This window comes from Heterodontus francisci, chromosome 27, assembly GCF_036365525.1.
Source record: "Heterodontus francisci isolate sHetFra1 chromosome 27, sHetFra1.hap1, whole genome shotgun sequence".
NCBI classification, from domain to species: Eukaryota; Metazoa; Chordata; class Chondrichthyes; order Heterodontiformes; family Heterodontidae; genus Heterodontus; species Heterodontus francisci.
Window position 1 is genome coordinate 61,027,342 of NC_090397.1, and position 15,499 is coordinate 61,042,840.

The 15,499-nt window shown below is 44.3% G+C and overlaps 1 protein-coding gene across 2 annotated transcripts in view; it reads left to right on the forward strand.

The window, feature by feature from the left end:
• The window catches only part of podxl (podocalyxin-like), a 142,625-nt gene extending 127,597 nt beyond the window's left edge, over positions 1-15,028 (forward strand). For both annotated transcript variants that reach the window (XM_068059456.1, XM_068059457.1), the window contains exons 5-8: positions 1,806-1,962; positions 5,359-5,414; positions 7,114-7,281; positions 9,558-15,028. In XM_068059456.1, coding sequence (XP_067915557.1) covers positions 1,806-1,962; positions 5,359-5,414; positions 7,114-7,281; positions 9,558-9,755 — 579 coding nt within the window. In that variant the 3' untranslated portion in view covers positions 9,756-15,028. The remainder of the gene's footprint in view (positions 1-1,805; positions 1,963-5,358; positions 5,415-7,113; positions 7,282-9,557) is intronic.
• Positions 15,029-15,499: the final 471 nt, after the last annotated feature.

Here is a 15,499-nt window from a genome sequence, read left to right on the forward strand (position 1 = left end):
CCACCCCCCCACCCCCCTCTCCAAGCCTGTTCTGCCATTCAATTAGATCATGGCTGCTTTGCATCTTAATTCCATTTACATGCCCTGGCCTCACAACCCTTAATACTCTTTCCTAACACGAATATACCTATTAATTTTGTAATTTTCAAACCTCGTTAGCCTTTTGGGGAAAGTGCTCCAGATTTCCATCACCCTTTGTGTGAAGAAGAGCTTCCTGACTTCGTCTCTGAGCAGCCCAGCTCTAATTTGAAGGCCCCGACCCCTTGTCCTGGTCTCTCTCTCCAGCGGAAATAGTTTCTCTCTATCTACCCTACTAAATCCTTTCATCATTCTAAGCACCTCAATTCAATCACCCCTTAATCTTCTATATTTGAAGGAATACAAGCTTAGTCTATGCAACCTCATAATTTAAATGTTTTAGCTCAGCTATCATCTTGGTGAATCTACAGGGGGGTTGGGGGGTAAGAGAGAGAAAAGCGGCAATCCACTCTGTCTCCTGTTAGACAGCAAGGAGCTCGGATAAGGCCTTTGTGAAGGGCACTGTGGGGATAAATTTACACCTTTTCACCAACCCTTTGCACAACCCATCCAACTGCCTGCCCATTAAAGGCATGGAGAAGAGGACCCTCAATAGGAGGCATCACTCACTTCATAAGCTGTCCAGTTGGCTGAGTGAGGATGTGTTGTCATACCAAGCCATATGGACCAAAAAAGGTAATTGGTTCAATTCGCAGAGGTAAAAATTGTGTTTGGACTCCAGTGCTAGCAAGCGATCCATCTTAAATTCAGGAGCTGATATTGAGTTCTGGTTCAGTCAGTGGAATGAAATATTGACTGGATGTGCAATGGACAGCTGAGATGCTGTCAGTTCTCTGCTAATGCCCAAGATGAATTTTTCGTCCCCTCCACCACCCCTCAATTTGTACCAAGCTAGTTGGTTGCCATTGGACCAGCCATTCGGGATGGAACAATTGGCCTCAGTGCCTTCTGGCCTAGAAAAGAGCAAAATCACCCAGGGTGCCAGTCCTGACTGGTGCTATTCAGGAACCAATCCTGGAAAGTTTTATGTATATAAGTATCACTGCCACGCCCACTGTGGTAGCGCGTGTTATAGCCATCGGGAAAGGCCAAACAGGCTGGAGCTCTTTGCTCGAGAAAAGAGAAGGCTGAGGGGTGACCTAATTTGAGGTCTTTAAAAAGATGAAGGGTAAACATAGAGAAAATGTTTCCGCTTGTGGGAGAATCCAAAACTACAGGCCATAAGAATAAGATAGTCACTAATAAATCCAATGAGGAATTCAAGAGAAACTTCTTTATAAAACGAGTGGTTAGGATGTGGAACAAACTACCAGAAGGAGTAGTCCAGATTAATAGCATTGATGCCTTTAAGGGGAAGCTGGATAAGTTACAGGAGAGAGAAAGGAATAGAAGGATTTGCTGATGGAGCTAAATGAAGTCGGGCTGGGAGGGGGTTCATGTGGAGCATAAATGCCCACATAAACCTGTTGGGCCGAATGGCCTGTTTCTACCTAAGAATATCTCACTTAATGCTTATCATCATGTCATACACTTAAGGAATGGCGTTGCAGAAGATACTCAATGCCTGTAGGACTACACCACAGCAGCAACCAGGACCTCCATGAGAGGATAAGGGAGGAAATAGCTTGAAAGAAACCTTTACAACCTCGCTACATAACCATAGGACCTGCTGCTAGTGAACTGCGGCAGCAATATTGCCAGTTATTTCTTCTGTGCAACTTGAAAATATTCTAATGGCCTGCCTTAATGTGGTTTGATAATTCTAGAAAACATATAAGGAGAAGAATGGAAGGTTACTGGGTGAACTGCTGTGCTCTACAATTAGCAAAAGAGAAAATCTCCAAGGGTTTAATCTCTGCGTGATCAAACTCAGCACTGAAAAGGAACTAGAGAGGAAGCTAAACATCGACATCTCTTTTAAAGGTTAGATTGTTTGTTAACACTTTGGGCAGTTTGTTATCCCTGTAGTCTTTAATCTGGGTTTGATTGTACTGTCTGTCCACTTATCTGTGTCCACTGTGTTTGATTGCTTAAGCCTATGGATGGAGCTTAAGAGTTAAAACTGAAACTAGAAGGTTCTATAGCAAAAGAAAACACACTGCTCTGTGAAGACATTGTATTGAGATCTTGTAAGAACTGATATAGTTTAAAGTGCTGTAAATAAATCAGTTGGTGATTTAATACAAATGTGATATCTGCATTGCTTCGAAATAAATCAGATATACATATTGTGTCCAGCAAAACGGCGTAAACATAACAATTCCTTTGTGCAGACAATGGCTCACCCACACTCCACTCCAGACTCGGTGTGAACCGGTGCCTGAGAACGAACTCCCCACAATGGCTCAATCGATAAAATGCACAGCCCCTGCCTCTGATGGTATGTTCCACACAAACCAAATTCAATTCCTGGTTTGTGCTGAATCAGTTGATAGTAGAGATACTGCTGTTGACCTCAGCCGTGTGTGTGCATGCATGAGGGGCCTGGGTGTCCTTGTACATGAATCATAGAAAGTTAAATTGCAGGTATAGCAAGCAATTAGGAAGGCAAATGGTATCTTAGCTTTTGTTATTAAGGGAACAGAGCAAAAGAGTGAAGAAGTCTTACTGCAATTATACAGAGTATTGGTGAGACTGCACCTGGAGTACTGTGCGTAGTTGTAGTCTCCTTACTTCATGGGAATTCACCGAAGGTTCATGAGACTGATCCCTGGGATGAGGGGATTGTCCTATGAGGGGAGATTGAATAGACTAAGCCTATATTCCCTGGAGTTTAGCAGAATGAGAGGTAATCTCATTGAAACACATAAATTTCTTAAGGGGTTTGACAGGGTAGATGCTAGGAGGATGTTTCCCCTGACTGGGGAATCTAGAACACAGTGTCTTAGTCTCAGACTAAGGGGTTGGCCACTTTGGACTGAGATGAGGAGAAATTTCTTCACTCAAAGGGTTGTGAATCTTTGGAATTCTCTATCCCAAAGGGCTGTTGATGCTCAGTCATTGAGTATATTCAAAACAGAGGTTGCTGGGTTTTTGAGTATTAAGGATGTGGGGATAGTGCAGGAAGGTGGAGCTGAGGTAGGAGATCAGCCATGCTGACTGCCATGGCAGGTTAGAAGGGCCAAATGGCCTACTCTTATTTCTTCTGCCCTTATGTAGAACAATAGGGGAAAGTTCAGAAAAGCAATGAGCAAAGAGATACCTCTTTGACCAAGCTTTTGGTCACCTGTCCTAATACCCCCTGAACTGTCTCAGTGTTAGGTTTTATCTGATCACGCTCCTGTGAACTGTAGAGTTGCCAGTCCTCCAGGATTGCCCTGGAGTCTCCAAGAATTAAGGATTAATCTCCAGGACAATGCCGCAAGCAACACAGGGGACAAATCATAGGGGAATTAAAAAAATTATGCATTGTTTTAAATATTCTTTGAACACTTTTGTTTATTAGTTATAAAAAGATTGGACACGCGAAAAAAAGTTGTTTGGATGATTCTGGATTGTCAGTCAATTTGATGATGAAGAGTCTCTTCACTTTCCGATTGGTGCAGGAGGACAGTGCACCACGAGGATGGACTTGTCAGAAGACCAATGGCAGTTGTTTTTCTTAATTCGTTCATGGGATGTGGGCGTCACTGGCTAGACCATTATTTATTGCCCATCCCTAATTGCCCTTGAGAAGGTGGTGGTGAGCTGCCTTCTTGAAACGTAGCAGTCCTTGGGAGGTAGGTACACCAACACTGCTGTTAGAAAGGGTGTTCCAGGATTTTGACCCAGCAACAGTGAAGGAACGGCAATATAGTTCCAAGTCAGGATGGCTTGGAGGGGAACTTGCAGGTGGTGGTGTTCCCATGCATCTGCTATCCTTCTAGGTGGTAGCAGTTGTGGGTTTGGAAGGTGCTGTCGAAGGAGTCTTGGTGAGTTGTTGCAGTGCATCTTGTAGGTGGTAAAATCTGCTGCCACTGGGCGTCGGTGGTAAAGGGAATGAATGTTGAAGGTTGTAGATGGGGTGCCAATCAAGCAGGCTGCTTTGTTCTGGATGGTATTGAGTTTCTTAAGTCTTGTTGGAGCTGCACCCATCCAGGCAAATGGAGAGTATGCCATCATACTCTTGACTTGTGCCTTGGAGATGGTGGGAAGGCATTGGGGAGATGGGAGGTGAGTTACTCGCCACAGAATTCTCAGCCTCTGACCTGCTGTTGTAGCCACAGTATTTATGTGGTTGGTCCAGTTCAGTTTCTGGTCAATGGTAACCCCCAGGATGTTGTTCGTTGGGGATTCAACGATGGTAATGCCATTGAACATCAAGGGGAGATGGTTAGATTCTCTCTTGTTTGAGATGGTCATCGCCTGGCACTTGTGTGGCATGAATGTTACTTGCCATTTATCAGCCCAAGCCTGGATGTTGTCCAGGTCTTGCTGCATTTGGACATGGGCTGCTTCAGTATCTGAGGAGTCGCAAATGGTGCTGAACATTGTGCAATCATCAGCAAACATCCCCACTTCTGACCTTATGATGGAGGGAAGGTCATTGATGAAACAGCTGAAGATGGTTGGGCCTAGGACACTGCCCTGAGGAACTCCTGCAGTGATGTCCTGGGACTGAGATGATTGACCTCCAACAACCACAGCCATCTTCCTTTGTGCTAGATATGACTGCAACCAGCAAAGAGTTTTCCCCCTGATTCCCATTGACCTCAGTTTTGCTAGGGCTCAGTGATGCCATACTCAGTCAAATGCTGCCTTGATGTCAAGGGCAGTCACTCTCACCTCACCCCTGGAGTTCAGCACTTTTGTCCATGTTTGGAACAAGGCCGTAATGAAGTCAGGAACTGAGTGGCCCTGGAAGAACCCAAACTGAGCATCAGTGATCAGGTTATTGCTGAGCAAGTGCCGCTTGATTGCACTGTTGATGACACCTTCCATCACTTTGCAGGAGGAGGGATGGAGGCAGGTGCAGAGCTGTTACAATCAGCAGGTCACCTGATGAAACCTCCAGTAAAAAACCCAACCAGATTTGGCTAGTGAAGGGCTGGTGAAGCCCCTCAAAGTGTTTTACTACATCAAAGGCGCTATAATAACTGTAGGTTGTGGTTGCTGGAGTGGAATAGCTGGGAGCAGATGGAACTACATGTCGGTTCTACCCGCCCAACAATGCCCAAGCATGTTCTCAGCATGCTATGCCATTGATGGAGGCAATCAACTGAGAACCCAGGAGTTTTGTAGCGTGTAACCCCTGACCAGATTGGATACCTAACCTCAGCATAAACAAGGAGAGCAGGTCAAAAATGCTCACCATTTCTAAATGTTATTTTTCCCTCACAGTTGACGAAAACAAAATCAACGAGATTCTGGCTGATATGAAGGATAATCTGGGAAAGGTAATTTTCAATATTATTACATATTCTGTTTCTACATTTAAAATATACAATATAGTCTGGACTGATCCAGTTGCCTTCCTTCAAAGGATCAGAAACAAGGTCATAAGAAAGACAAGGAGTGAGACAAGAACCATTGAACCCACTCCATTCAGGAATGCTTATTTAATCATGGACTCCCCTCCCAGATCGCAGCTCTGTCAGTTCATGACTGCACCTCCCTGCTCCCCACACTACTTCAAGAACACTAATGGGGTCAATTGTTTTAAGCGCTGCATTCTTGACAGGGAGCCTTGCCTGTTCTGAGTGCACAGAGGAAACTCAGGTGCATTATGTTTCCAACCATTCATTAACGAGAGGGAAATGAAGAGCTTGCATTTATATAAGGGGGTATTTTAATCCTCCCACTCACCTCCTCCCCTCCCCCTCCATCCACTATCGTTAACCTGAAATCAGGAACAGGTAGGCTGCCCTCCCCAGAGGGGTCGAGGCTTAATTGTAAATGGTAGAGTCATGTCCTGAGGACATCATGATCGGGATGCACTTGCCATTTTAACTGCCACATTTTCTTGTACTCGCCAGCAAAAGCTGGCAGCAGGTAAGCAGCATCCTGGCCACAGTAGGCCCATGTATGTTCCTTGTGGCCTGGGTGGAGTGGGATGGGTGGAGTGGGATGGGTGGAGTGGGATTGTCACATCGAACCCCACAAGGGAACATCTGCTTCCTACTTGTCCCATTACCATCCCCTTTTTGTCTTGCAACATAATCCCTTTTATCATCGCTCCTGCTCTCCACCCTGTCACAGACCTCCTTCCCCTTTGTTCTTTCCCCCCACCTTTTCCACCTCTTTTTCCCTGGCTCCGCACTTGCTTAAAAACTGTTAAATCTCTTGCAGTTCTGACGAGAGGTCATCGACCTGAAACACGAACTTTCTGTTTCACTCATCACAGATGCTGTCTGACCTGCTCAGTGTTCCCCAGCACTTTTTGTCTTTTTTGAATTTCAGATTTCCAACATCCGCAGTATTTTGCTTAAGTCTTGATCTCTTTCAGGTGATGCCCGAACCCTGATGTGCATTTTTAGCATTCAGTATTTTTCAATATTCCACCTAAAAATTAGAATATGTGTGTTAAAGTGGATAACGAATCAGAACTGGGTCAATGGGTGCAGCAGAGCTGCATCTTAGTGCCTGCAATGCCACTTAACTCCCTCCACCACTGAAACACAGCGGCCGCAGTGTGTACCATCTACAAGTTGCACTGCAGCAACTTGCCAAGGCTCCTTCGGCAGGGCTTTCCAAACCCCACAACCTCTACCAATAAGAAGGACAAGGGCAGCAAACACATGGAAATGCCACTGCCTGCAAGCTCCCCTCCAAGCCACACACTATCCTGAATTGGAACTATATCGCTGTCCCTTCACTGTCGCTGAATCAAAATCCAGGCACTCCCTTCCGAGCAGCAGTGTGGGTGTACCTACACCACATGGACTGCAATGGTTCAAGGCAGCAGCTCACCACCACCTTCTCGAGGACAATTGGCGATGGACAATAAATGCTGGCCTAAACAGTGACGCCCACATCCAATGAATGAATAATTTTTTTTAAATTGCCAGGGCACAGATTTCCAGCCTCTGTGGTATTTCACTTTATTCTGTTTGACTGAATTGTCAGTCCTACTTATTGTCCCCTCGATTCTTCCAGATGGACGTTGTGTTCCCCGCTGAACAAGGAGCCGACAATGACCGGCAAACGGCAACAGAGCGCAAGATGCTCATTGCTATCGTGGTCACTGGCTCATTGCTGCTGCTTGTGTTCCTGTCTGCCATCATCTACAGGTGTTTGCAATGCAAATCACAGCACAAGGATCCGGTGAGTGCCAGTAGGGCTTCTTTTAGTGGGAAATACCTGGCCAGGTGCCAGTAACAGCCACATAGAACTATACTTAAAATGGGATGGTAATTATATACGCCTCAAGCAAGGTAGCAGAAAGGTTGCCAAGCATTGAGCTCAGCTCCTCTGGGCTAGAGTGGAGTAGGAATCATGTTGAGTTTCTGGCTCCTGTTGGCAAACACTGGGCGCCAAGGTCCTCAAGAAAGGAGGATGGGCCATTTGGGATTGCAGCACATGAAGAGGCAGCAACGGGTACTATGATGGGGTTCTTATAAAATGCCACTAGATTCAAGTCTGGCATGGTTACTGGAGAGTAGGAAGACAGAAGAGTAGTAATGGGTCAAAAGTCGTGTTCGAGGATTTTGTTCTTGGCCAAAGGAGCATTCTCCGAGGTAGGTGCGGTGGGGAGGGGGGAGGGGGGGGTGGGGGGGTTGGTGATGGGGAAGAAAGAAGAACTCAGCCCCTTCCACGGCCAGAAAGAAAATGGCAGCTGCCCTACCAGACGTCTCCACAGAAGAAAGCAGAATTCTGTCCTTCCAAAGACGTCTATATCGGCTAATTTACTCACTGTTCAGTGCTGTCAGAGCTTCTATCAGCAGAAACACTATAATGTAAAGGAAAATCAGTCTCTCTCTACCCATACCATTGCCAATAAAAGAAAGACTTGCAGTTACATATCGCCTTTCGTAACCACAGGCTGCCCCAAGGCGCTTTACAACCAATGAAGTATTTTTGAAGTGTTGTCATTGTTGTAATATAGCAAATGAGGCAGCCAAATAGCACACAGCAAGATCCCACAAACAGCAATGTAATAATGACCAGAAAATCTGTAGGTGTATTTCATTGCTTAGTCATGCAGACTGCTAGAGTCAGAACAACGGCATAGAAGAGAAATTAATTCAATCATCTCCTCAGTTGTAACCCTCAATATCAAAACTGGCTTGTAACGCTAAACATTAGTCCACGCTAAAATAGCATGGTGTAAGCTTCAACTCTTTTCAAACGAAAATAAGCTTTCAAGCAACCACATATCCCCTCCATTATTTAGACCACTATTTCCAACTCCATAACATCACCCGACTTCACCCTGCCTCAGCTCATCTGCTGCTGAAACCCTCATTCATGCCTTCGTCACCTCCAGACTTGACTATTCCAGCACACGCCTTGCCAGCCTCCCACGTTCTACCCTCTGTAAGCTTAAGGTCATCCAAAACTCTGCTGCCCATGTCCTAACTCGCACCAATTCCCGTTCACTTATTACCACTGGCCAAGCAATGCCTCTATTTTAAAATTCTCATCCTTGTTTTCAAATCACTCCATAGCGTGGCTCCTCCTTATCTCTATAATTTACTCTAGTCCCACAACCCTCTGAGATATCTGCGCTCCTCTAATTCTGGCCTCTTGAACGTTCCCTATTTTAATCGCTCCACCATTGTTGGCCGCGCCTTCAGTTACCTGGGTCCCAAGCTCTGGAATACCATCCCTAAACCTCCCTGTCCCTCCACCTCACTTACCCCTTTAACACGCTCCTTCACACCAACCCCGTAGACCTAATATCTCTTTATGTGGCTTGGTGTCATATTTTGTTTTTGTATGTCTCTATGAAGAGCCTTGGGACATTTTATTACATTCGAGGTGCTATATAAACACAAGTTGTTGCTGCAGCAGTTCAGAAACAGGTTCTTCTGCTGCCCGATGCCTTGTCTCCTCATCTTGTTTCTGGATATGCTGGGAAGCTGTTGCAGGCTATGATCAGCAGGTGGGGATCTTGCATTTGCCATGAGTTCAGGACTGCCTTTCCTGTGCTCATTACCCACAACACAATGCAAAAAGGAAAGACTTGCAATTTTATTGCGTCTTCCACAACCTCAGGACATCCCAAAGTGCTGTACAGCCAATGAGGTTCTTTCAAAATGTAGTCGCTGCTGTAATGTAGGAAATGTGGCAGCCAATTTACGCACAACAAGATCCCACAAACAGCAATGTGATAAATGACCAAATAATCTGTTTTTGAAAAATCTGCAAAACACTTATTCCAGAAGACATCACTGGTTAGTAATTCAGAGCAAGAACCCAGGGTGGTCTCAGTACTCAACTCTGCCCCTCCCCCCCCGACCCGCCACAATCCAGCCTTGGTGCATCTAAGGCAATCAAACCACCCTGGCCGAGATTGGATTCAATTCTTCAAGCTGTGCTGTGAGCTAATCAGTAAAATCCTTTTGTCACGGTTTCCTTTTTTCTTTTCCCTTGTGCAGTACCTGACTGAAGAGATGCGCACGGTGGACAACGGCTGCCACGACAACCCAGGCATGGACAGCACTGAGAGTGAGTCAGAGATGCAGGAGAAGAAGCCCAACTCAAAGGCAAACTTCCAGGAAAACACAGACAGTTGGATTGTGCCCATGGATAGCCTCGCCAAGGATGAGCTGGAGGAAGAAGATACACATTTATAAAACAGCTGAAACATAATCCCACTGCTATCACAGCTTCACTGCACATCTGTATGATAGGAACCGAACTCAAACTGTCACCCATACAGCAACCTCCTTAAAGCCATATTCTCTCCGGATCATTATAGGGTTGGTTTTATTTTGGAAATGAGAAATTCCAGGATTTATGGAGGTCTACAGATAACACTTCCTTAAAAAAGAAAGCTAAGTGCTGAACAAGAAAAATAAAATAAATTACTCCTAGGGGGCAAATTTCCACAGACTTCTCCCGTTTCCCTGCAGGATGTTTGGCAGCCAATTAAAGGGAACCCTGGACAACCATCATAAAATGGGATGGGGTGGGGAGTGGGGGGAGTTCTTCCACCGGGGTGACCCCAAAGAAATTCTAGGTGATGGTCTGTAAACCCAGCACCTCCCTGAGGAAAGGTAGAGTTGCCAACCCTCCAGGATTGCCCTGGAGTCTCCAGGAATTAAAGATTAATCTCCAGGGCACTGCTGCAGGCAAAATTATAGCAGCATTAGAAAATACTGTTTTTTTTATTTTTAACATCTTTTGCAACCCTATTGTTCATTAGTTATAAAACCATTGGGTATGGGATAAAAGGCTGTTTGACTGAGTCGAGAATTTTCCAAAGAGATGGTCAAGAACCCGTTCGCTATCTAATTGACATAGGAACGTGATGTGCCATGAGGACAGACATGCTGGATGACCAATGACGGAGTGAGGGTGGGGGGGAGGTGCAGTTGCCATCAGCAGGTCATGTGATGAAATCTACAAGAATCTGACCAACCAGAGTTGGCAACCCTAATAAAGAGGAGCTCCTTGTCCTTCATTATGTCAATCCCTGGATATCACTAATAAGGGAGTGATGAAGCCATCACCCTGAGCACATACGAAAATACGAATTAGGAGCAGGAGTAGGCCACTTGGCCCTTCGAGCCTGCTCCGCCATTCAATATGTTCATGGCTGAACTGATTACTCCACATTTCCACCTACCCCCGATAACCTTCCACCCCCTTGCTTATCAAGAATCTATCTACCTCTACCTTAAAAATATTCAAAGACTCTGCTTCCACTGCCTTTTGAGAAAGAGAGTTCCAAAGACTCACGACCCTCTGAGAGAAAAAATTTCTCCTCATCTCTGTCTTAAATGGGCGACCCCTTATTTTTAAACAGTGACCCCTAGTTCTAGATTCTCCCATAAGGGGAAACATCCTTTCCACATCCATCCTGTCAAGACCCCTCAGGATCTTATATGTTTCAATTCAAGTCGCCTCTTACTCTTCTAAATTCTAGCCTATCCAACCTTTCCTCATAAGACAGCCCGCCCATTCCAGGTATTAGTCTAGTAAACCTTTTCTGTACTGCCTCCAACACATTTACATCCTTCCTTAAATAAAGAGACCAGTACTGTACACAGTGCTCCAGATGTGGTCTCACCAACGCCCTGTATAGCTGAAGCATAACCTCCCTACTTTTGTATTCAATGCCCCTCGCAGTAAATGATAACATTCTATGAACTTTCCTAATTACTTGCTGAACCTGCAGACTAACATTTTGCAATTCATGCACTAGGACACCCAGATCCCTCTGCATCTCAGAGCTCTGCAATCTCTCACCATTTAGATAATATGCTTCTTTTTTATTCTTCCTGCCAAAGTGGATAATTTCACATTTTCCCACATTATACTCCATTTCACAGGTTTTCACAGGCCCACTCACTTAATCTATCTATATCCCTTTGTAGCCGGTCCTCTTCACAAGTTAGTTTCCTACCTATCTTTGTGTCATCGGCAAATTTAGCATCCCTTCATCTAAGTCATTTATATAAGTTGTAAAAAGTTGAGGCCCCAGCACAGATCCCTGTGGCACACCACTCATTAAATCTTGCCAACCAAAAAATGACCCATTATTACCTACTCTCTGTTTCCTGTTAGCCAGCCAATCTTCTACCCATGCCAATATGTTACCCCCTATACCATGAACTTTTATTTTCTGCAATAACCTTTGATGTGGCACCTTACCAAATGCCTTCTGGAAATCTAAGTACAATACATCCACTGATTCCCTTTTATCCACAGCACATGTAACTCCCTCAAAGAACTCCAATAAATTGGTTACACATGATTTCCCTTTCACAAATCCATGTTAACTCTGCCTGATTACCTTGAGTTTTTCTAAATGCTCTGCTATAATGTCTTTAATAATAGAACAATTTCTAACATTTTCCCTAAGACAGATGTTAAGCTAACTGGCCTGTAGTTTCATGCTTTCTGTCTCCCTCCCTTTTTGAATAAATGAGTTACATTCGCTATTTTCCAATCTAACCGAACCTTCTCCGAATCTAGGGAATTCTGGAAAATTAAAGCTAACGCATCAACTATCTCACTAGCCACTTCTTTTAACACCCTAGGATGAAGTCCATCAGGATCCAGGGACTTGTCAGCCCGCAGCTCCAACAATTTGTTCAGTACCACTTCCCTGATGATTGTAATTTTCTTGAGTTCCTCCCTCCCTTCCATTTCCTGATTTACAGCTAATACTGGGATGTTACTTTTTTCCTCAATAGTGAAGACCGATGCAAAATATCTGTTCAATTCATCTGCATCTCCTTATTATCCATTATTAATTCCCCAGACTCACTTTCTATATATTTCTTAAATATTTATAGAAACTCTTACTATCTGTCTTTATAGTTCTAGCTAGCTTTCTCTCGTAATCTAATTTTACCTTCCTTATCAATCTTTTAGTCATTCTTTGCTGTTTTTTATATTCTGTCCAATCTTCTGACCTGCCTCCCATCTTTGCACAAATATAGGCTTTTTCTTTAAGTTTGATACTATCTTTAACTGTTTTAGTTAACCACAGATGGCGGGTCCCACCCTTGGAATTTTTCTTTCTTGTTGAAATGTCTCTATTCTGTGTATTCTGAAATATCCCCTTAAATGTCTGTCACTGCATCTCTATTGACCTATCCCTTAACCTAATTTTCCAGTTTACTTTAGCTAGCTCTGCTTTCATGCCCTCATAATTGTCCTTATTTAAGTTTAAAATACTGGTCTTGGACCCACTCTTCTCTCCCTCAAACTGAATGTAAAATTCAATCATATTATGATTGTTGCTACCTCAGGGTGCCTTAGCTATGAGGTCATTAATTAATCCTATCTCGTTGCACAATACCAGGTCTAGTATAGTATATCTGGTTGGCTCCATAACATATTATCCCAAAAACATTCCATGGACTCCTCATCTAGGCTACCTCTGCCCATCTGATTTTTCCAGTCTATATGTACGTTAAAATCCCCCTTAATTATCGCTGTACCATTCTGACAAGCTGCCATTATTTCTTCCTTTAAACTCCGTCCTACAGTGTGGTTAACGTTAGGTGGCCTGTACCCCACTCCCACAAGTGACTTCTTGCCTTTATGATTTCTCATCTCTACCCAAACTGCTTCTACATCCTGGTCTCCTGAACTTAGGTCATCCCTCTCTGTTGCACTAATGCCATCATTAATTAACAGAGCTACCCTTCCACCTTTTCCTAGCTTCCTGTCCTTCCTAAATGCCATTTACCCTTCAATATTCAGGTCCCAATCTATGTCATCCTGCAGTTCTGACTAATTATTTATTTGTTTGCAAATAAAGAAACACAAATAGGTTTCCAAGGTCACAATGGATGGAGAAACCCCTGCAGGTTATTTGATCTTATGCTTCCAGAATACCAGCCCAATAATCTTCCCATTACACCTTTAACATCCGCCTGAACAGATCTAACTTTTGAGTTTAAAGAAATTGGTGAGACGGCAGTTATATAACCAAAAGAGAGAACATGGCTTTAAATCTATAATACTGTACTTTTGGTCATATCTTTTTTCAGGTAATATACTTGAACATCAGTGAGATAGGAAGGTGTATGACAGAACTGAGGCCATCTTTTAACACAATGAATAATGCCAATGAGACAAATCGGATTGTTAATATTAAGTATTTGGGACACTAGATGTATTTTTAAACAGTGGGACCAGAGAGATCATTTTATTGTGAAGTTCTATGTTTAAACAAATAGGTGCAAATAGTCTTCCAAGGCAACTCTTTAGTCACCTTGGCAGCCATATTTGATTGGGCTGCTTTATTTCCAGTCACTGAGTTTTGTTTCTTTTTATTCATTCATAGGATATGGGCGTCGCTGGCCAGGCCAGCTTTTATTGCCCATCCCTAATTGCCCTTGAGAAGGTGGTGGTGAGCTGCCTTCTTGAATCGCTGAAGTCCATGTGGGGTAGGTACACCCACAGTGCAGTTAGGAAGGGAGTTCCAGGATTTTGACCCAGTGACAGTGAAGGAACGGGGATATAGTTCCAAGTCAGGATGGTGTGTGGCTTGGAGGAGAACTTGCAGGTGGTGGTGTTCCCATGCGCCTGCTGCCCTTGTCCTTTTAGGTGGTAGAGGTTGCAGGTTTGGAAGGTGCTTTCAAAGGAGCCTTGGTGCATTGCATCTTGTAAATAGTACACACTGCTGCCACTGTGAGTCGGTGGAGGAGGGAATGAATGTTGTGGATGGGGTGCCAATCAAGTGGGCTGCTTTGTCGTGGATGGTGTCCTTGAACGTTTGACAGCATAATTAAAAAAAAAATTTTCCCTTACAAAAGGGGGCAGCCACACTTAGTTTGCAAGCCCCAGCAGTCCTACCCTCACTCTCCCCACCACCGCCTTGGGAAGATAATTTGTCGGTGTTGTGGAGTTGCACCCATCCAGGCAAGTGCAGAATATTCCATCTCACTCCTGACTTGTGCCTTATAGATGGTGGACAGGCTTTGGGGAGTCAGGAGGCGCGTTACTCGCCGCAGGATTCCTAGCCTCTGACCTGCTCTTGTAGCCACAGTATTTATATGGCTACTCCAGTTCAGTGTCTGGTCAATGGTAACCCCCAGGATGTTGATAGTGGGGAATTCAGTGATTGTAATGCCATTGAATGTCAAGGGGAGATGGTCATTGCCTGGCACTTGTGTGGCATGAATGTTACTTACCACTTAACAGCCCAAACCTGGATATTGTCCAGGTCTTGCTGCATTTCTACACGCACTGCTCAAGTCTCTGGAGTGGGATTTGAACCCACAACCTACTGTACTCCAGAGGTGAGAATGCTCCCACATGGTGGATGCCCATGCCATCAAGGGTGCATCTGGGCTACCTGACATTGCAGCAGTGCTAGAATGTGCAGCAGAGGTGGCCCAGCTGGGGTTGGTAGTGGGGAGAGTGAGGGTAGGACAACTGGGGCTTGCAAACTAAGTGTGGCTGTCCTCTTTTGTAAGGGAAAAAAATGTTTTTAATTATGCTGTCAAACTTTCAAGGATTTGGTCATATTCCACATCTACTGCTGGGAGGCCAGATCTCACATGATACACCTGCAGCATCCGTACACTGAATAATGATGGCCTGGATCATGGAGAATCTGCCATTCAAAGATCCCCCCCCCCACCCCCACACCCTCCCCAATAAAATAACAGTAGCAGTAAGCCAAATGGCCATGGGTTTTCAAGGCCATTATCTTTTGTAAGTAAGTTAGTATTAGTTGGTAAAAAAACATAATTTTCCCAAAATGTCCTAATAATTGTGAATTTGAATTATTTTTATAGATGTTTGACATTTAAGACTTAAATGCAGTGTAAAGCAGTCAGCTGATCACAATGAATAGGGCCACACCAGCAATTTAAAAGCACTGGAATGAATCTTCAGGTGGGTTTGAATT